This window comes from Haplochromis burtoni, unplaced genomic scaffold (genome assembly GCF_018398535.1).
Source record: "Haplochromis burtoni strain Fernald_Lab_line unplaced genomic scaffold, NCSU_Asbu1 Contig_293, whole genome shotgun sequence".
Classification (NCBI taxonomy): Eukaryota; Metazoa; Chordata; class Actinopteri; order Cichliformes; family Cichlidae; genus Haplochromis; species Haplochromis burtoni.
In genome coordinates this window covers 376,037-400,171 of record NW_024582654.1, presented here as the reverse complement: position 1 = coordinate 400,171, position 24,135 = coordinate 376,037, and the positions used below count along the sequence as shown (strand labels likewise).

General features: G+C 41.4%; 1 protein-coding gene across 5 annotated transcripts in view; it reads left to right on the top strand.

Moving 5' to 3' along the window:
• Nucleotides 1-24,135, top strand: part of LOC102311736 (citron Rho-interacting kinase) — a 49,827-nt gene that overhangs the window by 24,117 nt on the left and 1,575 nt on the right. For 2 of the 5 annotated variants that reach the window (XM_014339481.2, XM_014339482.2), the window contains exons 17-39: nucleotides 3,790-3,983; nucleotides 4,675-4,810; nucleotides 4,899-5,003; nucleotides 5,258-5,398; nucleotides 5,684-5,803; nucleotides 5,974-6,205; nucleotides 6,345-6,503; nucleotides 8,831-8,854; nucleotides 11,025-11,195; nucleotides 14,839-15,019; nucleotides 17,198-17,286; nucleotides 17,379-17,483; nucleotides 17,593-17,762; nucleotides 19,724-19,804; nucleotides 20,082-20,217; nucleotides 20,538-20,677; nucleotides 20,760-20,852; nucleotides 21,037-21,145; nucleotides 21,270-21,398; nucleotides 21,878-21,958; nucleotides 22,074-22,152; nucleotides 22,243-22,416; nucleotides 22,633-22,921. In XM_014339481.2, the coding sequence (XP_014194967.1) occupies nucleotides 3,790-3,983; nucleotides 4,675-4,810; nucleotides 4,899-5,003; nucleotides 5,258-5,398; nucleotides 5,684-5,803; nucleotides 5,974-6,205; nucleotides 6,345-6,503; nucleotides 8,831-8,854; nucleotides 11,025-11,195; nucleotides 14,839-15,019; nucleotides 17,198-17,286; nucleotides 17,379-17,483; nucleotides 17,593-17,762; nucleotides 19,724-19,804; nucleotides 20,082-20,217; nucleotides 20,538-20,677; nucleotides 20,760-20,852; nucleotides 21,037-21,145; nucleotides 21,270-21,398; nucleotides 21,878-21,958; nucleotides 22,074-22,152; nucleotides 22,243-22,416; nucleotides 22,633-22,921 (3,138 nt within the window). The remainder of the gene's footprint in view (nucleotides 1-3,789; nucleotides 3,984-4,674; nucleotides 4,811-4,898; nucleotides 5,004-5,257; nucleotides 5,399-5,683; nucleotides 5,804-5,973; nucleotides 6,206-6,344; nucleotides 6,504-8,830; nucleotides 8,855-11,024; nucleotides 11,196-14,838; nucleotides 15,020-17,197; nucleotides 17,287-17,378; nucleotides 17,484-17,592; nucleotides 17,763-19,723; nucleotides 19,805-20,081; nucleotides 20,218-20,537; nucleotides 20,678-20,759; nucleotides 20,853-21,036; nucleotides 21,146-21,269; nucleotides 21,399-21,877; nucleotides 21,959-22,073; nucleotides 22,153-22,242; nucleotides 22,417-22,632; nucleotides 22,922-24,135) is intronic. The other 3 variants (XM_014339483.2, XM_014339485.2, XM_014339484.2) reach the window with 3 other exon arrangements.

Sequence of the window (24,135 nt, the reverse complement as noted above, 5' to 3'; positions counted from 1 at the left end):
GAATCGCTTAGCTTGCAAAAGTATGACGTCAAACAATGTGATTGGTCACTTGCAGTGTTGAACCTGGAACAACATTTATTATGATGATGTGGGAACAACACCAACACGAGGATATCACCAACCTTCTGTTTGGTAGGTGATCTGCTCTACCACCCGAGCTACAGCCTCCCCTAATGCTGTTTCTTGTGAGGGCCCAGAGATCGCAGGCATCCAATATTAATTTTTGGCCTTGTCCTTTGTCCTCAGAGGTTTCTTCATATTCTAAGAATCTTTTGATGATATTATGTGCTGCAGATTATTCAGGAGAAATTGTTGCATAGCTTTTTGCAGATTGATGTCTCTAAGATGATCTTTTCGTACCCAGTTTTGTTTTGACCTGTTGCTAATTAACCTAAATACTTGCAAAATGTTTAATTTTAGTACCACTTCCATTTTTTTCCAATGTTTTATTGCCCCCATCTCAACTTTGAAATAGCTGTTTCCATCAAATTCAAAATGAGCTATGATCTTTCATGAACTAGCAATACATCTCAGTTAAAACATTTGATATATTTTCTGTGTTCTGTTGTGAATGAAATCACAGTATGCTGTTTTCATTTACATTTTACACAGACTGGATCTTCCTTTGGTGCTGGCAAAATTGTTATATGCAGGAACAATCCAGCTGGTATTTTTTATTACTTACCAGCAGATTTATTAGCTTCTGACACTGAATTTCCTGCTCAAAAGAAAAAGTTAGGCAGGTTCAAATCAAATAACTGTTTACTAAGCTCGGGTCAGTAATAGGAAGTCTGTCAGAGAAGGCGTGAGCATCAGATGAAGAGCAGCAAGCAAAACTACATGTACAGACAGGAACACTGTATTAAGCACAGGGAACACTACACAACAATAACATGACAACCAGATGTGAAATAAAAATAGATTTTACTGCAAAGCAAGAGCACGAATCAGACAAGCGAGAAAGAAAAACACAAGCAAAACTCAGATAAAGTGTGAAGTCTGCATTCATTCTCGATATCATTTTGCACGGGCGGCCAGTCATTCAGCAAATAAACACATAAAGAGTTGACATGTGAACCCAGCATTTAGAGTCACAGTGCTTACCACTCCGCCAACATGCCACCGCTTTTGTGTGGCAGTTGTTTCTGCATGAAAGTTGAAGTCTGTGAGAAAACATCATTTTCTGTTTTCTAAAACACTTGTATTCCTTCCTCTTATTCAAGTTTCTTCACCCTGCCCACTTCCCACTCACAGTCAGACAGGAGCTTTTCACTTACACTCACATTATTTGATATCTCCACAACACCTGTGACAGGTGACCTAGACATTTCTCCCAGCTCCGAGAGTGCCAAGTGTAAATCAGGCAGCCGAAACACTGGAATAATTTTATTATTGTTATGCGTCGTATTCTCAACGCAGTGAGAAAGAGAGATGGAGAGAAAGAGAGGGAGAGAGGAGGCTGTGTGATGGTGTGTTGCCCCTGTGGGAGGATTTGTGTGTGGGTGTCCAGTAGCGCTCTCAGTCCTGCTGGTTGTGTAACCACCGATGGAAGTCATAGACGAGGGATGGGGTGGTGTGTGGGAGGGATGTGTCATCCCCATCACTCCCAGGTCGTGTCAGCTGTGGAAGCATTGGACTTCAGAGGGCCGTGGTGTTGCTGCAGCACCGGCAGAGGCTATATTTGTCTCCCCATGCTTTGTCTAAAGGAGTCTGTTGTAAGACATTAAACATGGAGCTTTGTGTAGGCCTGGTGAAAAATATAGGAAAACATTCCGAGGCATGAAAATAACTCCAGGTTCAAATAGTCATTTACATGGAACGTTAGTTGTCAGACTTCATGTATATTATTTAAACAGTTTGTGAGCCCCTGGCTCTAGCATTGTGGTTTCTTTTTAACAGATTGTGACTGACAATGCCATGAAAACATTTTTACTTTTTGACTTCTTAGTTTTTTGCATATTTGTTACACCTACATTTTTCAGATCATCAAACAGTTTTTGATACCCAGTGCCCGATGGGTGACGTGATACCCACGTTTGTGAATATGATAACTCAAGAACAAGGCAAATTACGATTTCCAATTGATACCGTTGGTGCACCTACACCTGTTTAAGATCGCCCTAAATGATGTCAATCTGATTAACCCTCTCAGGCTCAAATTAAACTTTTTGTTGCTAATGCACAACCAAGTCCTGCAGTGGTACTTCTGAGTAAAAAAAACCACATAAAATATGTATGTGGGGTAATCAGGTTGGTAGTTTTTAACTGTTGCAAATCGGCAACGCCTGTCTTGAGAGGGTTAATGTCTGGACTTTGATTAGGCCAATCTAAAGCCTTCATTTAGTTTTGGGTTTTGAGTCATTCAGTAGGTGGACTTGCTGGTGTGCTTCGGATCATTGTCCTGCTACGTGAACCAAGTGTGCTTGAGGTTCAGAGCATGAACTGATGGCCATTCATTCTCCATAAGACTTTTATGGTAGAGAGCAGCATTCATGCTTCTGCTCTTTACTGTAATTGAATACAGACCTGGATGGAGTACTTAATTACAACCGTACAGGTCCTAAAGCAGCAAAACAGCCCCAGACTATCACGCTACCACCACCAGGAGGTAGTGTAGGAGTGATGTTCTGTGAAATGCTCTGTTATTTTTATGCCAGAGTCAAACCTTCCTAAAAAGATCAACTTTTGTCTCATAAGTCCAAAGGTTTTAGAGATCATCACATGTTTTTGGCAAATGTGAGACGAGCGTTTGTGTCCTGTTTGGTCAGAAGTGGTTTTCTCTGTGGAACGCTCCCATGCATACTTTGCTGAACCTTAACTGAAGCGAGTGAGACCTGCTGTTCTTTAGCTATGGTGTTTGGATCTTTTGTGACCTCCTGGATGAGAATAGCTCTCACAGTGGTTCACTGGAGTCCTAAAGCATTAGAAAGGCTTCGTAAACCTTTCTAAGCTGACAGATTTCAGTTACTTTGTTTGACTTTAAGTGATTTCTTGATTCAACAGCTCTGGCAGTAATCAGACCTGGGTGGGGCCAGTGAAATTGAATGCAGCTGTCCAACAGATGTGATTAGTCACAGTTAATTCATGATTTAACAGGGAGGGGCAATTACTTTCTCCAGGTAAGATTGGATAGCTTTTTTTCCCCATAGTAAATGAAGCACCGGTCCCCAACCTTTTTTGCGCCACAAACCGGTTTATGTCTGACAATATAATAATATAATAAAAACCAAAATAAAACCAGTACTGGTACCAAAAAAAAGAAGACGTATTCATAACACACGGGAAAAGACCCGGGGAAACCAAGTCAATGATAAAAATGATTAAAAAATAACAATAAAAACCCTGAAAACCATAAATTTCACACCTGGGCCTCAACTCTGGTGGCCCGGTACCAGTTCGTGGCCCGGGGGGTTGGGGACTGCTGCTTACAGTATAGTAAAACCATAGCTTGGGAATTTAAATGGCACCAGCTCACTTCCAGTTTCGCATTCGTACTAGAGTTGCTTTCCCACAGTCCTACAGTTTAAACAATCTTTATTTATCTTAAACTGAGTCTTGGTGCATCCACTCTGTTAATTGATTAATTCTTAAACAACCCATTTTGACTCTTGTCAACTTTCTTGTGATTGGCAGCCTCTTGTAAACAGAAGGGTTGAACAGTGGGTGGGCGTGGCTTCTGGTTTCAAAAAAACAAAACTGTGTGCCTGGGCTGAACATTTTAAAGATGTGCCCTCTTGACGACCTCAAACAGATCAAAAACAGTCTGAAACATTCTCATCTGTTCACCAGAATCTTGAGACTCTGAAGACCACGTGTACCATGCTGGAGGAACAGGTCATGGAGCTGGAGACTATGAATGATGAACTGCTGGAGAAGGAGAGACAGTGGGATGCCTGGAGGGCAACACTGGAGGAGGAGAAGAACCAGGCTGAGCGGAGGACCAGAGAGATCCAGAGACTCTTAGACACTGAAAAACAGAATAGGTGACCACCACAAGATGTATCACTGTAACTGTGGGTGTTAACTAATGAATCCTAAATAGCCAAAATGTTTTCCTCAATGTTCTGTTTCTATTTTGCTTGTAATTTTCTTGCTACTATGAAAACAGTCTACAGCACATTAACTTATATTCAGTGCACCTATAGTTGCCTCAAAGAAACGTTAGTATATTTATTTCTGCACATTGCAATAGTCCAGTTATGTAATCTTACCACAAGACCTTTAAGAAGGCTTATGAGTTTCTTATTTCATCAGCAGAGAAAACTATTTTTGCTCTAAGTGTTTCTCTTGCTATCAGTGTTGGATAAAGCTCCCTTCGCCTACACGCACTGGATTCGACAGGCTTTGCCGTATTGTCTAGGGTCTGTCAAAGCAGGAATTCTAGGTAAAATATGAAATGATTTTCTGAGTTGCCTGGAACAGTGGAAAGTGATGAAAATTAGGTAAACTTTAAAGCATTCAAAAACTGAAATTACATTTTAGTGGTGTGTTTTCCTCTATCCAGAACCACGCGACTTTACCCCAAACAAACCAATGAGTGAAACAGCAATATGAACATTACGAAATACTTTAGTCAGTTTGTTTCAAAGAGCCTGTAAACACATAATAGATGAACTTGAAGAGCACGCACTCGAAGGCTGAAAAATAACTGGCACTAATTTTTCTCCGATCTAGGCTCCGTGCAGAGCAGCGCAGCACCGAGTCTCGGCAGGCTGTGGAACAGGCAGTTAAAGAGCACAAAGCTGAGATCCTGGCCCTGCAGCAGGCCCTCAAAGACCAGAAACTCAAAGCCGAGAGCCTTGCAGACACTGTACGCATTTTCACACTCCTGAATAACATCTGTTAAGTTTTGTGTAGTTAGCAGATGTCGCGGCAAACTCTTCCTTTTCATTCCTCAGCTGAACGATCTGGAGAAGAAGCATGCCATGCTGGAGATGAATGCCCGCAGTTTGCAGCAAAAACTGGAGAGTGAGAGAGAGCTGAAGCAGAGGCTGCTGGAAGAGGCACAGTGTTTCATTATTTTCACAGAGCCACTGATCTGATCATTTTATTACACTTTTATTACAGACATATGGTCAAAACCCGAAAATAAGTCGGTTCTATTTTTCAGAAATTCTTAGCAGTAATAATAATAAACCTTTCTGTATGAAACCACGCTGAAAGGTATAGCAATCAGTAAAAGCAATCAGTTGTAAGAAGTGTGTGTGGCTTAGTAAAGACATTCAGAGGGTGATGTAAAGGTGCTTTACCTCCACAGCAAGAGAAGCTGCAACAGCAGATGGATGCCCAGAAGACCCACATATTTCGTCTGACCCAGGGGCTGCAGGACGCTTTGGACCAGACTGACCTGTTGAAAACTGAAAGGACTGACCTGGAATATCAGCTGGAGAACATCCAGGTGCTGCTACACACATACATGCACACGCCTACTAAAGACAAATGAAAAAAACCCACACATGTAGGAACCATGTGAGTTTTAAATCACTGCAGGTACATGTACATTGCTGGACTGTGTCATTTTCAGTCTTGTTTCTCCCCCGCTGTTCTGAGCCACACGTATGTGCACACACACTATTTGTTTTACAGCACACAACTCCCTCCTCTACTTTCTGTCTCTGTCAACCTCTCTGTATGAAATGAAGTACTTGAGGAGAAATTCATGGCAGTAGTGATGTTCACTTAGCTCCACCTGCAGGCTGTATACTCTCATGAGAAGGTGAAAATGGAGGGAACCATTACCCAGCAGACTAAGCTCATAGACTTCCTCCAGGCCCAGGCACACGGTGGCTCCAAGAAGAAAAAGGTCAGATGGGATTAAATATCTCTCTCTCTCTCTCTCTCTACATATATGTATATATCTATATATATATCTATATAGATATATAGATATATATAATAATTTCTTATCTTTCTATTTCTTTTTGGGCTCATTTCTTGTGTTTCTCCCTGTTTGTGTTTGCTTGTGTGTCTCAGGGTCTCTTTGGACGTCGTCGGGAGGACCTGTTGGCCGCCATGGCTGCTCAGGCTCAGACTCAGGGTCAGACTCAGACTCAAGGCCAGGCTTCCCCTGTGCCTGCCATCCAGCCGGTGCCTCTGCAGTACAGCGACATGAAGGCAGCTCTAGACAAAGAACGTTCTCGTTGCACAGAGTTAGAAGATGCTCTGCAGAAAATGAGAGCAGAACTGCGAGCACTGAGAGAAGAAGGTGAGACTGCCCTGCACCAATCTGTGGACTCCAATTTACACTCTGTTGTTCATTTATAATCATCAGTAGAAATTTGAACTAAGAATTTTTTTAAATTTTACTCAAAACAAAATACTCAAAGTCAGTCTTTCCAACCCAGCTCTGCAGTATAAGGACCACGGAAGTTCTACAAACCCAGCCACAGCTCGGCAACAGATAATTATGTCTGCCATGGTGAAGTCTCCTGAGCACCAGCAGGGCCCCACCAGCCTTGCACCCTCCAACTCTGGACGGAGGAAGGACACTCCCACACCCGAGGGTAAGGGAAGGTGATTTTCATAGTAGCTCAGTGTGGTTTTTTTTAATCCAATGGCACAAACATGCAGGCTCACAGGAGATGCATAGAGGAGAGTGAGGTAAGATGAGCCGGCAGGTTTGTTATCTCATTTAGGCAACCATTTATAATTTTTGTCATGTGACTTTTTCTTCTTTTTATCTTGCTGTGTAAGGAAGAACTATTTAAGAAGACGTGTAAACAGCTCAAGTCAAAGCCTTTTTTGGCAGCTCAGTTTATCAAGTTCAATCAGATGTACTGTGTAGAAACATGTGAAGGAGTCAGTAAAGTGTTCTAGTTTACTCTAGTATAAGTCTGATAAACACTGTGGTTGTGGCGTAACATGGGAAAGAGCCTTTGTGGTAAGCTGTGCTTACATCAAGTGAGATATTTGAGGTTTAAACTCGTTTCCATCATACCAGTGAGCAGATATTGTTCTCATTTTAGACGCGCTGTAGCCCGAGCACTATCATGCAGCATAATTATAGAAGAAAAAGAAACACAGGTCCCCTGCACCGCTATTCTTCAAACCTAGACCTCTGTATTCGGGATGTAACGATACCAATTTTTTCAAACCGATACGATACCGATACTTGGATCTGAGTAATTGCCGATACAGAGTACAAAAAACGATACTTCTACCACACACATACACACACACACACAAATGCAATGAATTGGAAGACAGGTTTTATTTTATTCTCTGCTGATAAAAAATTTAATCTTAATAAAAAAAGACCACAAAAAAATTTCAAGTGAAAAATAAGCACTTCTGTTAAATTATTGCAGAGTCTCCACATTGTAATTTAACAAAATATCACTGAACTATTGGCACTGTCTCAAGCTTTCAGAATAATAAATAAACACTTCTGTTTGGAATAAAATAAATACAAATTAGGTTTGAGAATAAAATAAACTTTTAAATTATTGCAGAGTGTCCATATTGTAAACAAACAAACAAACAAAATAACGAAAGTATTTGGCATTGACGAATAAACTCCTCATCTGCCCGTGGATCATCAGTCCACTGTGCCGTTAAACCGAGGACTGACATCGCGCACACACTGATTGTCTTTACCTCTTCAGAAAGTTTTGACACCATTATATCTCTGATGTATGGGCGGTTGGGAATTTCATATCGCAGCTCGAGTAGGCTTATAAGACGGTGCAATCCTATGTTTTCCACGATTGGCATTGGCTGGTCATCCAGAGCGATAAAATGAGTCAGAGCCTCTGTTATTTTAACTGCCCGTGGATTTTCTCTTGACATTTTTCATCGCTTTTCCAAAACCTGAGTTAAAGTTGGCTGTTCTGGTCCACACTGCTGACATTTTGTTTAGCCTAGCTACAGCAGCCTCCAGTTTCTCTTTTTTATCTGGAGCCGCCAGTCTCACTCGCCTAACCCTGTGCCTGCTTAGCGCAGGATGTCCCCCTAGTGGCCAATCTAAAAAACTACAACAGAAATGACAAGCCACCCTCTGATTAATGAAATAAGTTGGTATCGGTTCATGGTATCGGTTAACTTTTATGAGTATGAGTACACACATATTTTACAGTATCGGCCCCGATACCCGATACCAGTATCGGTATCGGTGCATCCCTACTCTGCATGAAGTATCTGCAGAAGTATACAGTATTGCATGCAGCAAGATTCTGAGCTCCTAGTGCTTGTTCTTGTTTGCTATTTTGAATAATGGTCAGCACAGCAGGTGCAGTGGTTAGCACTGTCGCTTCACAGCAAGAAAGGACTTGATTTGGGCCCCCATGCATGGAGCCCGCATGTTCTCCTTGTGTCTGTGTGGGTTTCCTCTGAGCAATCTGTTGTCCTCCTACAGTCCAAAGACATGCCGTATACTTTAACTGGTAATTTTAATTGGATGTAGAAGTATATAGAATAAAGCATTGTATCAATGTGTCTTGTTGTCACATTGATACAGTTCAGGCAGTTTTCTTCATCTCTCAGAACTGTGGACAAGTTGTACTAGTATTTATTTCATTATCACCAATAATATGAGTAGAATTGGGGATTTGATTATTTAATTATTCGTTTTTTGTAACTATATTTTTCAGACAGCTGTTAAATCTTCTTACAGTCACACTAGATCAATTTTTGGGGGTTGACTTGATCCCAAAGACCAGTCGTTTTTTGGTTGTCTATTTAAGTGAGGCACAACTGATAGGTATCATATGACTTGAGTGCAAAATGGCTTATCTCTTAGCTGACTCTCCTCTACTGCCTCTGCAGCACACACCTCACATTCAAAGGTTGATTTTTGAAGCTCTTACTGTCTCTTCTTTCACACACCTTTCAGAGGGAAGGAGGGTCACTTTTGAAAGTAAGTCATCCAAATTCATGGTTTCTGCAGCTTGGTCTCTTATCTCTCCTCTACGTTGCTACATCCACATCTTTGACAGGCCAGATTTTAAAAGCTCTGCACTTTTATAGTATAAAATGTCAGATCCAAACAGGTTTGTCAGATGAGGCTGAAGAACCTTCAGTGCAGAGCTTTAGAAATCTGAAGCATTTTATCTTGGTTGCTGAAGCGTGTGATTTGCAGAAGCCTTCTACTTTATTTAACTCACTTTATTTCCACCTCAAATTCACATCATATACACAAATGTACCATATTAAAAATTCTGCAATGCAAAAACCGCTGTATGCACTTTAAACGCACACTCTGATCTAAAGGTATTATCTAGCCATTTTGTTAGTCAAGGTTACAACGAGGAAAAGAAAAGTCTCATATCTACGTTTTATGTCATAGTGACCTGGTAGTCAAAAACAGAAACAACAGAAGCAAGAAAGGAAAGAAAGAAAAAGATGTACAGCTGTCAGTTGCAATAGCAAATCTGATGGACACAAACAGCTTTGAGGCCTTGGGGAACAGACACAGGATCCCTGAGAGCGTCCTGTGTCAGATCCTTTGGGTTCTCTCTGGGATGCCGGATGAGATAACTGTGAATCTGACTTGTTCAGCACCTTTGGCTCATTGTTGTGTTCCTCAAGCTGTTCCTAAACAACTTTGCAGTCTGGGGGAAGGCCATTGCTGTCAGTGGGTGCCATTGCCAATGGGCAGGTGTATTTAGTTTGTAACAGCGCTTACCTTGGAGGTTTAACATCCGCATGAATGCCAGCTGCACAGCAGTTTGAACACTAATGTATGTGTTTCATGCAAGAGGACTAAAGAAGATGACCAAGTTATTATGATTTATATTAAGTTGCTAGCTCTAATCATAAATAAGTGCAAAATGTACAGATTTTCAAAGTGCTTTTAAGAACTCGTTAATATAGATCAAAATCAAAAAGTGAAGTGATGCAGTTAAAACAAAAAGAACATAAATGCTGAACAGTGTGAACGGCATTACAAGTAAAATAAATAAACACGGAAATAGATAAGTCCATAAAGAAGTGATAAGAAGATAAAACACTTTGGTCAGTTTTCTGTAAATGTACGTTTGTAATGTAATCTAGATGTAAATGAAAGGTGAGTTTGCGAACGTCAGCTCCTTTGTTAGAGAACAGTTAAGGGCTCTGATCAGAGGAACAACCCAGCAGCTCGGTTCCTTGGGTCTGACTGTAAATTTATAACACAGGTAAAAGCGTGGCACAAGTTTAAAATCAGCTGAAACAGCTGGATAAAATAGCTAGTATGCAGTAGCAAAACTGAGAGTGATATAGTGTTGTCTCTTTGATTTTGTTAAAAGCCTGACAGCTGAGTTTAGGACAGACTGGAGGCGGGGGGAAAAGACCAAGGCTTTACATTTTACTTAAGTCCAATTAGCCTGTAATTTGCCTCCATTTCCCTGCTATTACAATAAAGGTCTAAACAACAGGCCCAGCACTATGTGATGCTAGGATTTCGGAGCTTATACGCATCTATTAGTGAGATATGGCTCTATTGATTATTCCATTCTACTATGATTTACTCACTGATTTGGTCTCTTTCATACTTTTCTCATGCAACATCACATTAAGGTAGTTTTGTATGAGAAAAATACAAACGGGGCCATATTCATCAGTAACTTAACAACAATATTCAATAGATACATGAAATAAAGTGCTCACGTTTTTCTTTCTTTCCATGTTGGTTGTACACACAAGATTTGTAAATTTCATACTGATTGACATTATTATATCAATAAGCGTGATCGTTTTGTTGCCATAATCATGACGTGAAAATTTTCAACCATCTTTAATGCAGAATGCAGTTCGCTGATGCTGACTGGATAATGCCTTTAAAATGCTGCAGTGTGTGGGCACAAGCAGAGGGACTGACAAAATGAAGAATCTGTTTCAAGCATTTCCGTCTTCAGAGTACTTGCATTAATGCATTTTGCCAAACATGTACCACTCCTTTTGGAAAGCTTTTGTTTTTTTTTTGTTGAACTGATCTCATGGATGGTATGGCATGATGCACTGAGGTTTTAAAGCGATGGATGTACCTGACAGAGTAAGACATGCTGGCGCTGCCTGCCCTGACTGTGTTCCCTGCTGACTGTATTCAGAGTATAGCCGTCGCTTGAAGGACAGTCAGAGAGACAGAGAGAGGGAGAGAGAGAGGGTGATGCACCACAACACGCCTCACCGCTTCACAGTGGGACTCAACATGAGAGCTGCCAAGTGTACCGTGTGCCTGGATACTGTGCACTTTGGTCGCCAGGCAGCTACCTGTCTTGGTAAGTCACAGTTGTGCTCACAAGGACTATCAACTAGACAGTGATGTATACCTTCACATAAACCATATTTTAACTTCTTGCTATTTTACATTTTTCCAATTGTTTACACACATTTTCTGAAAGCATGCCTCATACTGTCAGAACTCTACACACAAATCAAAAAACACACACACAATGAGCAAAACTCTTCAATTCTCCTGCAAAATGAAACTTTACATTCAAAACAATGTAAATGGAATTTTGTTTTCAAATGACACATGAATAGACATTTATAAGAACCAGTTGAACACTGATGTGCTTAAAGTCATCATAATGACTTACTGTAAGCCTTTTGCTTAGTGTTGCACTTACAGACACTACATACAACATACAACAACGAACTTCTGGTAACAGTCCTGATTGGTCCTGGATGGTGTGTCTTCCACCATACGCTCCCTTTTTTTACTGCAGTTCTTTTTTTTGTTCAAATGTCAGTACAAGAATAAATGAATGAATAGAAAAATATTATTTTCCTGCTATCTCACAGTGTTTTGTATTTATTTCTGTAGTGTGTAATAGTTGCTAGACATTGGCTGGTTTTGTGTGGCTTTTGACATTAGTGGTTGATTCTGAGTAAAGTTAAAATAGTTTTGGGTCAAATGTTTGGTTTTGCAAGACAAGTTAAAGGTTATGTGAGCGTAGCTTGAATTTTACAGTTTGCGTTTAGTGTTTTGACACAAAGACATGAGATTTTAGCAAATGTGTTTTAGCGATTCAGAAAAACTGTATAAAGCTCTGATTTCTTTTCTTTTTTTTCATTTATGTTTTATTGGTTTTCTTGTTTATACAACATATGCAACAATACAACTTAATCACAGTGGGGGGAAAGAAAAGGGAAAAACAAAACAAACACAAAACAAACACAAAACAAAAACAAAAACAAAAACAAAAACAAAAACAAAAACAAAAACAAACCAGAGAATACAACGAGATTATACAAAATCGGCCTCCCATTTTGTACATAGTTCAACCATTTCGACCAGTATTCGTCAAATGAGTCCGCCTGCAACTTTAGCCTAAAAGTTATTCTTTCCATAACAAAAATAGTATATATCACATCAATCCACTCATTTATAGTAGGAGTATCCTCATTAAGTCAACGGCGGGTTATGGCATGTTTGGAAGCTACCAACAGCACACTGAACAAATATTTATCCGGTTTACATAGATTAAGACTCTCTAAGTTACCTGGGTACAATACTGCAAAATGAAATTGGAAGATTGTTTCCAGGACCTTATGTATTTCCTTCAAAAACAGAGCCACATGAGGACATTCCCAAAAGATGTGGAAATGATTTGCTGCTGCATGTCCACACTGCCTCCAGCATGTTGTCTTATGGGAATAATTGGATTTTTGAGCCGAGGTATTAAAATAATGAATTACATTCTTCCAACTGAATTCCCTCCACGAGGGGGAGCTTGTTACCGACCACTGCTGCCTACAGATCCCATCCCATTCCTCTCCTGTTAGGGATAGATTACCCTCTGTTTCCCATCTTGCTTTAACATATCTTGTATCATGACCCCTTAGGTTGGTCAGTGAACGATATAATTTGGAAATAATTTTTTGATAGGATGCATATGCATTCTCGAATATGTAAATAATTTCTTCATTCCCAGTCGATAACTGGGGATGTTTTAGCTTTTTATTCAAGAAGTCCCTCAGTTGCAAATATCTAAAAAAGTCTTGATTTTGCAACCCAAACTTATTCTTAAGGTCCTGGAAACTCAATCACTTTTCTGTCTTTCAACAAGATACTGTATGTGGTGAGACCTTTATTAGCCCATGTTTTATATGTTGAGTTGATCTTACTAGGCAGAAATTCTGGGTCATATGCAAACCACCTAAGGAATCTGGCCCTCTGATTTAATTGATACTTTTTAAGTACTCTTTTCCATGTCTTTATTGAGCTTACTATCCATAGGTTGCCCGGGTCTCCCAGGAGACGCAACTCTGAGGGATCTCCTATCAGTGCCCCAACAGGGAAGTTACCTCCCAAGGAAAATTCCACTTCCTTCCATCTTGAACAACATCCAGGTTTACACCAGCCCACCAGACTCCTTATTTGGATTGCCCTATAATAGTCATGTAGGCAAGGGAGGCCTAGTCCTCCTTTATCCTTGGGAAGCTAAAGTGTTTTAAGCTTAACGCTTTACTTTTTCCCCGCCCATATAAATCTGGAGAGGATCCTATCCCATTCTGCAAAGTATCTATCAGGGCTTTCTATAGAAACAGCCTGGAACAAAAAGCTCTGATTTCTTAATTGCAATTATGTGTAAAAGGTGTTTAGCAATGTGGTTAGTAGCAAAGTTGGGCAACTGAGTTTACAATTTTGAAAAGTGCAGCACTGAACAAAAAAGGCTTACATTAAGTCATTATGATGACTGGAGACGAGGTGGTCATAGTGTTTTACATTAAGCACATCAGTGTTTAACTGGTTCATATAAATGTCTATTCATGTAATGGTTTGTGTGTCATTTGAAAACAAAACGCCATTTTGACAAGAAATGACATTGTTTTGAATGTAGAGTTTCATTTTGCAGGAGAATTGAAGGGTTTTGCTCGTTGTGTGTGTGTTTTTGTGATTTGTGTGCAGAGTTCTGACAATATGAGGGATGTTTTCAGGAAATGTGTGTAAACAATTGAGAAAAAATGTATGTTGCTGTCTCTCCGTCTTCTATTTGCCAGACTGAACCCTGATTCATCTTTCAAAATATATCTCATGGAGGTTTCCATGGAATCCATTTCAAACACTCTATAATAGATAATAGATAAGTAGCGATACAGAAAGACAGACTAATGAAATAGTGTATTTACAGTATATGCACTCCAGATATATGTGCATTACAATATAGTCTACAGTACTGCAAGAGTACCATCTATAACAACCTAGCCAACAGTAAGAGTAGGCCTATGGGCACAGAACTGTACTGGAAGAGTCGCTGGTTACAGGTTACACTCGCACATACTGATATCGTAGATCTTTAAGTCTTGCAGAGGGTCTGATCACATCATTAGAAACATGTGTGTTCAGCTGTGAGTTGCTGTGTGTAAAAGATGACAGCTGTGTTGAAGTTGTGTTCACATTTTGCTGCCAGTGTTTACAGTTTTGCAACACACATGTGAAATGTGTTTAGTGACTAAGGATATGTTTAAGGTTTTGAAAAACAGAGTGTATGAGTTTTGCAAATTGTGTCTAAGTACCTGAACCGTGTTTAAGGTTTGGCCGAAAGACTGTTTGATGTCTTAGAGAATGGAGTTTAGTGTTTTACCAATTCAGAAAAACTGTGATAAGACCAAAGTTGACATTAGCCTTTCTGTCTGTGTTTTGCAGTTTTCCGTTTTACAATGAAAGTCATCATTCTGGGTTTTAATAGTAGCATTTCATCTTTAAATCTTTACATCAGTGAACACATATACAAAATGTTCAGTCTTTGACGGTTTGCAGATGTTTAACAGTTGGCAAACACAAGCTTTTTTCACAAGAAAAGAGCATTTTTATGGACAGATAAACCTACTGTGCATTCTCCTTACGCTGATAGTGTTAACACGCTCTCCTTTTAGACTGGCGGTGTCAGTAGTGTCGCTCTGCTCTCTCCTCAGAATGCCATGCATTGTGCCACCCGAAATGCTCCCCCTGCCTTCCAGCCACATGCGGGATGTCCAGTGACTGCTCCCTGCATCTGTCTGAGGGCCTGTGTCGAGATAAGAGCAGCGCTCCGGGCCAGCAGCTGAAAGAGGCCGGCGGACACATGCACTTGGAGGGCTGGATGAAACAGCCCAGGTTAGCTGTGGACACAGTGGTGTCTGACTCAGTCTTTGCTCACTTGCATTATTATATATCAAGACCGTCCTACACATCACCTGCCGAAACAGCTGCACATAAATCTGCAGTTCTAATGTGCAGACTTCACATATACCCGTTTTTTAAGTGAGTTACACCTCCAGCAGTGAGATGGAGATGAATGTGAGACACGATTTAACAAAATCTGACAAATTAGAGCATTATAGGGTCTGATAAATATCAACCTTATATTTTGAATATTAGTAGTAGTAAAAGTACAAATTTCCAAACTTTTTTTTTGCCTTTTTTTCTGTAATTCTCCAGTTCTCAGTTTCGCTTTGTGTTACTGTGTATTTGGCTTCTGCTTTATTGTTTTTTTTAATGCCATGTTTACAAACAGTGATTTTATCTGAGCATCTGATCTTTTCATCCACATGTGTTACATTTCACAACGGTAGAGATTTACAAACGAGGAGTGTCTGTACAAACAGCTTTAAAAATTAAAAAAAAGACAACAAGAGTGGATACATCACACAGCATTTTATACATCTGATGTACAGTCATGTGAAAAAGAAATGACACCCAAGATGGCAAAGTTATCTCAGGACTCACCTGGTCTTTAGCAGATCTTCTAGTTAAGTAAATACTAAATTAGGGGATTTACATATTGTATACATCATTAACAAAAACGTAATAAATCAAACAATAGTTCAGCCAATATACAGAAACAGTGTGTGGAAAAACAAAGTCCACCTGTACTCAATTAAGAGGGAACGTAGCAGCCAGCTGCTGCTAATCACATATATTGATTAATTGATGGTCAACAAGCGAGAGCAACTCACATGCTCACAGCTGTAAAAGCAGAAGTTTTGGAACATTTGGGTGTGTGTTACAGTGTCAAGGAGGAAAGACATCAGTGATGATCTTAAAGAAGCAATCGTTAGTACCTGCCAATCTGGGAAGGGCCACGAGTTACATACATTTCCATACAATATGGAGTCTGTCATTCTACAGTGAGGGAGCTATATGTGTAACACACGGGGAACACTAAAGCAGTCGCGCCAGAATGTCCTGCTAAAAAGAAAGATTCTTTAAAATACAAGGGGGAGCAAGCGAGTCAGATACCCAGGGCACAGAGATGAAGCAGGACATTCTGATCAGAAACAGTTTATTACTAGACCAGGGAGCACAAATAAAACATCCTTAAAATGTACATAATAAAATGTTGTCAATCTAGTAAAACAATCCTAAAACCTGTAAAACTACCATTTTCTACATTCACTAAAACCCCCCTGCTATAATTATGCCACATGTTCATTATGGGTCCATCAGCAGGCCAGGAATTCCAGCTTTAGAGCAGAGTTCACGCCAGCCCCGTCTTCGGCAGACAAGGAAGAGCCTCCCATCTTCTTGTCCTTCCACTGGCCCATCATATCCCAGCCCAGCTTGCGTTCTGCACCCGAATCCATCATGCGACCACCGCCACAGCTCCCCTTGCGTCGGTGTCCTGTAAAATAACAAGTACAGGCCAGAATAATGGTTCCAGAAGCGGCCGTGGCTCATGGCCATGGCGACCTTCTCCCAACCCAGCTGCACCCAGTAAACAACAGTAGAGACCCTACTCACAAATGCAGGTAAACCTCTGCCCTGCTGCCAATCACACACGTTGTCTCCTACTGTTGCCATTCCATGAGGTCAGGACTGGGTCGCCGGGTCACGCTGGCCATCTAGCATTAACTTTCCAGTCTGGGGCCTCTCTCCTTCAGTGCTCAGCTAGCCTGCTTTTAAAAGGTCTTTACACAGCTGATAGGCCACCTCTGGACACACCCATGCCTCAGCAGGTGGTCCCTATCAGCTAATTTGTCCCATGTGTAGCCAGTCCACAGTGGATTAAAAACTATGTCACATAAAACACTAAAAACCATGCAATAGAAACAGAATAAAACCATGCAAATAAAACGACACACATAAATAAACACTAAAAATCAGAATAAAAACAATATACAAGATAAATACAAATTTCCACTGTGTGACATCTGCACCCATGTCCTCTAACTGATCAGGTGGCCTGATGTTACTGAGAACAACTCCTCATAGGCCCTCACAATAATACTCCGTCTGGTAAAATCCACTCATCTGTCTTCACAGTGGTATTGTTGTCGTCTTGTGTTTTTGCAGGAATGGCAAACGAGGCCAGGGCTGGGAGAGGAAATATGTGGTCCTGGATGGGACTAAAATATCCATCTATGAGATAGAGCCCAGAGAAGGTGACATGTTTAGCTGTCTGGATTTTTAGATAGATGGAAAGTTATTAGAGTGGGCACCAGTGCTTATGAATCTCCTTATGTGTGTTGCTCAGACTCAGTGAAACCACTGGAGGAGTTTGATCTGTGTCTGTCAGATGGGGAGGTGGTGGTTCATGGAGCAGTGGGAGCATCTGAACTACCAAACACTGCCAAGTCAGGTAGATGTGAAGTGTACCAGGCAGCCTTTGCCTTCCCAATGTTGTTCAAAAGTCTGTCAAATATTAATCATTTGAAGTCGTGTCATACTTTATTCTCTCTGTGTGTCAGATGTTCCTTATGTCCTAAAGCTGGAGTCACGGTGTCACACTCCCTGTTGGCCTGGTCAGGCTGTTTACTTCATGGCTCCCAGTTTCCCAGACAAACAGCGCTGGGTGGCTGTGATGGAGTCTGTGGTGGCTGCGGGCCGAGCCTCCCGGGAGAAGGCAGAGGCTGACGCAGTGAGTATCTCCAGAGCAGGCGAACGCAACCCGGGGCAGCTCGCTCTCTGTCTTTAATGTCTCCTGACTCAATTCATATCCGGCCGTGGTCACAGCTGTCGCGTCTGTGGTCGTAAACATGATATTTGACTGTGTTGGTGCTGTTCACCATGAGCAGATTTCCCCTCCGTAGACTATTTAAGACGTAGGTTTCGAGCTTAAAGTTTAACGGGTAGTTTCGCTTACGTGCGTCATTAATTGTCCCTTTCTTCTCTCTTCTTTTCTCTTTCTCTCCTCTCTCTTTGTCTCTCTCGCCTGTGTTTGTTGCTTTTTCATCGTGACACATTGTATGTCCGGCATATGGGCGTGTTTTGTCGATTTGCTCTATTCCTACCCATGTGTCACTGCACACATAGGCTGCTGTGTCCAAAAGACAAATGGTTCTGTCTCCACTGGTCCAGGTAAACAGTTAGACACGAGACATTTTGACACACACGAGCACTGCACATCCTACACGAGGCACGCTGTAGTGCATGAGTCTGTCATTTCGTTGGCTGTCACCTGCCCCCCACCCTGCTGTCACTTCACTTGCTGTGACCACTTCTCACTTTCACTATCCTTTGCTGTATCCTGAACAAACTCTCAAATATTCTTCCCTGTCTCCGATGTCCTTTTTTCTAACCACAGTACACAAATATTCGCCAAGATGTCTGATCATCTTTGGGTTGAATCTCTGCAGCTGTCCTGTCCGGAGGAGCAGGGACCGCACTGCCGAGCTTTACCTGTTTGTGTACTTGTCTGCGTTGTTACCTCTGCCCTTTATGCACACTCCTCTGAGGCTGGGACTCAAGTCACTTGACTTAACCAAGAGACGCAAGTCATATTCTTACTAATCTTTAAAAATAAAAGCAACGACAAGATCTAGAGCTGAATGTGGTAATATTAAAATTACATGAAACTAATGTTGTCCAAGTAATTTTTTCTCATCCTCATTAACTTGTAAATTCAGGTTGATATGAGTGAAACGACGAGTGAAACCTCATGTGTCAGTCATGGAGTTCATCTGAAGTCACTTTATGGGTGACTCTGTAAACGGCAATGCTCATTTTTCATAATTTACTCTATTTATAGACCAATCACTGAAATTGTATAAGCACTATGAATGTGATGGACATGAGCTTAGTACATCTGTCATCCATATAAATCAGCACAGATGCTTATTGGGTACACAGGCGAGGGAGGCCTAAAGCTTGCTACTGTACTTCTACCCAATCCCTAAAGGAGTTCAAATTCCTATCAGACTCAATTGCCACCTTTTAATATCAATAGTTTAAGTTGCTATGGCGACTGTCCTAATCTGCTTGACCCTCTCATCTCAGCTTGCAGCTGTATGTATCTAATTCTGTTGTATACGTGTAGAAGATATCAGCAGCGTATGAGCTGGAACACTGACTCAGTAATGAGGGAGCCGGCGGTGATGCTGATTACAGTGTTAATAATGACTCTTGTTTAAACGCAGTAGAGCTTGTAGACTTTGATCCTTTCACTCTGATCATTTGTGTAAACATTACGTTTTTGCAATCTGTACTTGACCACTGGCAAAATATTTACTTCATTTATTCATTTCGAATGTAAAATCTTGTTCTCAGCTTCGTAGGAGTCGCTAATGTTTATTAAAAGTATCTTTTATTCCCTTTAATGCTGACAAGTGGTACAAAATTACTTTATTACAAATGAAAGCATCGTTTCTTTGGTACTGTAGAGCCTCTGAATAAAACAGCGTGCTATAAACAAGTATAACTTTCTATCCGTGACCTGAAGCTGAAGACCGCTTGTGACTTGGTCCCACGTCTGACACTGTGATTCTGAACCCAGTCCTCCAACCATCCAGCCCCTCCCGTCCTGCTCCTCTGTTCCCTCCTACCCAAGGTCACGTGGAGGTCGTGATCCAGCTGACCCTTCACCCCTCTCTGTTCTTTCAGAAGCTGCTGGGAAACTCTCTGCTGAAGCTGGAGGGAGATGACAGGCTGGACATTAACTGCACCCTTCCGCTCACAGATCAGGTAGGAACATGTTTTATATGCTATAAAATGATATTCATATGTAACTACATATATATTTATTAGAAAATATGTTTACTTCTTAATTGTGCATTTTAAGCAGTAGAAAATGACATGATCTGCAGTTGCAGGTGTATTCAGGAGAAGAACGATGTATTGGAGCATGGAGCAGATGCTCGGGGCTCTCTGCCAGGATTTGCCGCATGTTGCTCCAGTTTGAAATGTCACCACGTTCACTTGAATATTTATGTTTTTTTTGTGTTTCGCTGCTGTGCCGCAGATCGTTCTGGTGGGCTCTGAAGAGGGGCTGTATGCGCTGAATGTTATCAAGAACTCCCTGACTCACATTCCTGGCCTGGGGTCAGTCTTTCAGATCTACATCATCAAAGAGCAGGAGAAACTGCTGATGATTGTTGGTAAGAGGCCCAGCTTTGGTATTTTCAGTAGAAAATAAATGTCTGCTGAGCAGCAGGAGTCGACTCTAGATTTTCATTCGCTCAGACATTCACAGTGTCGGTCGTAAATCAAAAGGTCAATATCTGCTGCCATTACAAATAATTGGCATAATTGATGAAGTGCAATTATTATGCATCATTTAAACTGAAAGGTTGGTCTGCCATACTAATAACTTTGGAGAAACTTGTAAATATCTTGTTACACAAGACAGCAGGGTGGCTTAAAAGTGACTAATGTCTTTATCCTTGAACAAGCTATGTGTAATGTCTGTGTGCTGCAGGGGATGAGCGAGCGCTGTGTCTGGTGGAGATTAAAAGAGTGAAGCAGTCTCTGGCCCAGTCCCACCTGCCTAGCCAGTCTGAACTGGCTCCATACATCTTTGAGACTGTGAAAGGCTGCCATCTGTTTGCTGCAGGAAAGGTAGTTCTTCTGTCTTTGCATGAATGCTGTTTTCATGGTTGAAATGTGATCGTACATACGAGCATGTGCATTCTCTTTACAGATAGACAACACGCCTTGTATATGTGCTGCAATGCCAAACAAAATAACCATTCTGCGCTACAATGAAAATCTTAGCAAATACTGCATTCGTAAGGTAAGTATGACACAGTACAGTCTTTTATACTGTTGAAAGTATGTCATGCTTTTTTTCTTTTGACCAAACAAAGGTAACGTTTGGTTTTAAAGTGGATAAATCTTCTACCTTCAAAACATTTTCTACTACTAGATGTGCTTCAAAGTACCGGCTTTCCCTCACCACCTAATTCTTTACCTCACAGGAAATTGAAACTCTGGAGCCCTGCAGCTGCATCCATCTGACCAGTTACAGCATCATCATCGGCACAAACAAGTTCTACGAGATTGAAATGAAGCAATTTGTACTTGAGGGTGAAGTACTTCTTTATGCCTTTAATGCTTCCAGGATCAGATCAGTTACCAGCCAGTCACAGGATGATATTTTACAGTTGTTGGATCACTGTGTGGCTTTTAACCTCAGCTTTTTCCGCTGCAGAATTCTTGGACAAGAACGACGTTTCGTTGGCCCCGGCTGTGTTTGCAGCCTCGTCTCACAGTTTTCCCATCGCCATCATGCAGGTGGCCAGCAGCATGCAGAAGGAGGAATATCTTCTGTGTTTTCACGGTAAATCTATAGGAACTGAGCTCCATGAGCTCATGAGATACGATTAACCAAGTCAGTGCAACAGAAGGGGTTTTTCTTCTAACCTGGCTCGATCGAAACATGTTTCAGGCTCCAACTGTTTTACATTTTCAGCTGGGTGAATGTGTTTTACACATGCATCCTGTTGTGCTAGTAGTACTGCAGTTTCAGAAGCACAAACTGTTAGTGTCCCAGGATTTTTAATGCACTCGTTGCATAGTGGTTACCACTCCGACACTCCAAAGACATGTACTTACTGGGGATAGGTTACTGATTCTAAATGTCGATTCTAGGTATATATCTATAAATAATAAATGTCTAATCTGGGTATATAAGCTGAATAACATATTTGGGGGTTAAAGCTATTATATTATAAAAGTGTGCTTAAAATACTGCTGTCTGCACACAGTGTTTTGTCTGTAAGAGTATGATGAAGAGTGCAGCAAATGTTTCTGTGGCAGAGTTTGGAGTGTTCGTGGACTCGTATGGACGAAGAAGCCGCACTGAGGAAATCAAGTGGAGCCGTTTGCCTCTGTCGTTTGGTAACTGCTGTTTCTTTCATCTTAATTCTCTCATTGAATTAAAAAAACAAAAAAAAACAAAACACCATTAACTGTACCAAATTCACTAAATAATTGTGTGTGTCGTCTGTTGCAGCCTACAGAGAGCCCTACCTGTTTGTCACCTACTTCAACTCCTTGGATGTCATCGAGGTGCAGGGGCACGCTGCTCTGGGGTGAGACACAGTGGCCTCTTTGTGCCACATCTTACACTCGTTGAGTTTACTTCTCAGCTGCATTTCCCTCAATTTGGTCTTTTCTTCCAGTCCTACAGTGCTGGCACACCTAGATATTCCAAATCCACGTTACCTGGGCCCAGCTATTTCCTCTGGGGCAATTTACCTCGCCTCCTCCTACCAGAACAAACTGCGGGTCATCTGCTGTAAGGGAAGTCTGATCAGAGAGTCTGGGGAGCTCCAGAGGACCGGGTCCAGTCGAGGGTCAGTTCACTCTGTCATGTTTGCTCACTTTAATCCAGTTTAAACAAAGAAAAAAAAAATATTTCAGTGACAGTCGGAGTGAGTTAATCATTCAAACACAAAACAAATCACCTAAAAACTCCTGAGTGCTTGTATTGTCTGCTAAAAATCACTGGAAGGTTGGCTTTGCTATGTCTGCTACCATCCATGGTGTGTTTTTGTTGTTGTTGTCAACAGTAGTCCCAGTAAGCGGTGTCCACCCACCTACACAGAGCACATCTCTAAGCGTCTGACCTCAGGCCCCGGCAGCCATGACGGCTTGCATCGGGAGCCGAGCACCCCACATCGTTATCGGGAGGGCCGCACAGAGTTCAGAAGAGACAAGTCTCCTGCCCGGCCTCTGGACCGGGAGAAGTCACCGGGCAGGGTGTTGGACAGCCGCAGGGAGAGGTCTCCTGGAAGATTCGGAGACAGCAGTCGACTCCACGCTGGTTCTGTCCGAACCCAGCTCGCACCTGTTAACAAGGTATGCAGGAGTTTCCGGTCGGCCTGTGGATGCGCTAAGGATTATTATGAACAAAATCAAGCTGCCCTTCTGGTAGAAAGGGCATCCAAATATTTAATGAGTGTGTTCTGCCTTGGATTTGATCACAGACAAAAACAGTCCTATGGCAACACAAAGCTGTTCTGCTGAATGTGGATACATCATACTGACATGTCTCCAGATGTCTTCTCCCCGGTTATTTCTGTCAATGTGCAGAAAAATACAGTTTATATCTGTAAAGTGTGGAAACTGTTGCGCTTTCACAAAGTCTTCTGAAGAGGCTCAAGCTCCAGCAGCGCTTGTGCTATAAAGAGCAAACTTACTGCTTAGTCAGCATGCTTGAGGTCATCCTGGTGAAGACTGCAAGAAAAAACCTTGCTCTTTATGCTGCATGTCTGTGAAGGTTCTCAGTCATCCAGGTCATCGTAGTCAAAGGAGCTTGCAAAGAAAAGCGTCTGGACTTCTTTAAGTTACTTGAAAGTCTTTATGCTGCAGTGTTGCTGCTGGAGTTTCAGACTCTAGATTTTTTTTTTTTTCTTTTAAACAAACCTCTGTCTCAGCACAGATACATTTGTGCACATAACCACACACACAGTAGGTTATTTTGATTTTAACACAGTGACTCTGCAGACTGGTGTACACATGCGTGTGCTATGAGGAAGGCTAATCGTTATAGGGTCTGTCAATAAAACTGAATTGAAATGAATGAGTGAATTAAATAGGCTGGATCTCTTTTTCCATATCTAACAAGTTACTGTCTGCAGATGAAGTGCTGAACTATAGTTGAAATACACAACACAGGCTAAAGGCAAAACAGCTGATGTGTGGGGATACAGAGAAATACTACATGAATGTGCTTGTGCTTTAAGCGCTGGGTTCAGTAAGACTGGGAGAAAGCCACGTGAATTTAAAAGCTGCGTCACTGCCCAGCATCAGGAAAAGGATCACCTCTGATTAGAGTTGCAGATTTTATTAAAATACTCCAGGCTGTGTAAGACAAATTCATCTGCAACCCCCAGTGGTGTGAGAGCAGGTAAAGAACAAATATAAAAAAAAAAAAAGAAGAATTCAAAAAATGAAATTACTTTCTCGTTTTTTAAGGTTAATATGAATGAGGCTCAGTTGCCCTGTTTGAGGATAGATAATATTAAGTATTGTAACATGCAGACATCATGGGCTGCCTCTTGAGACATTTT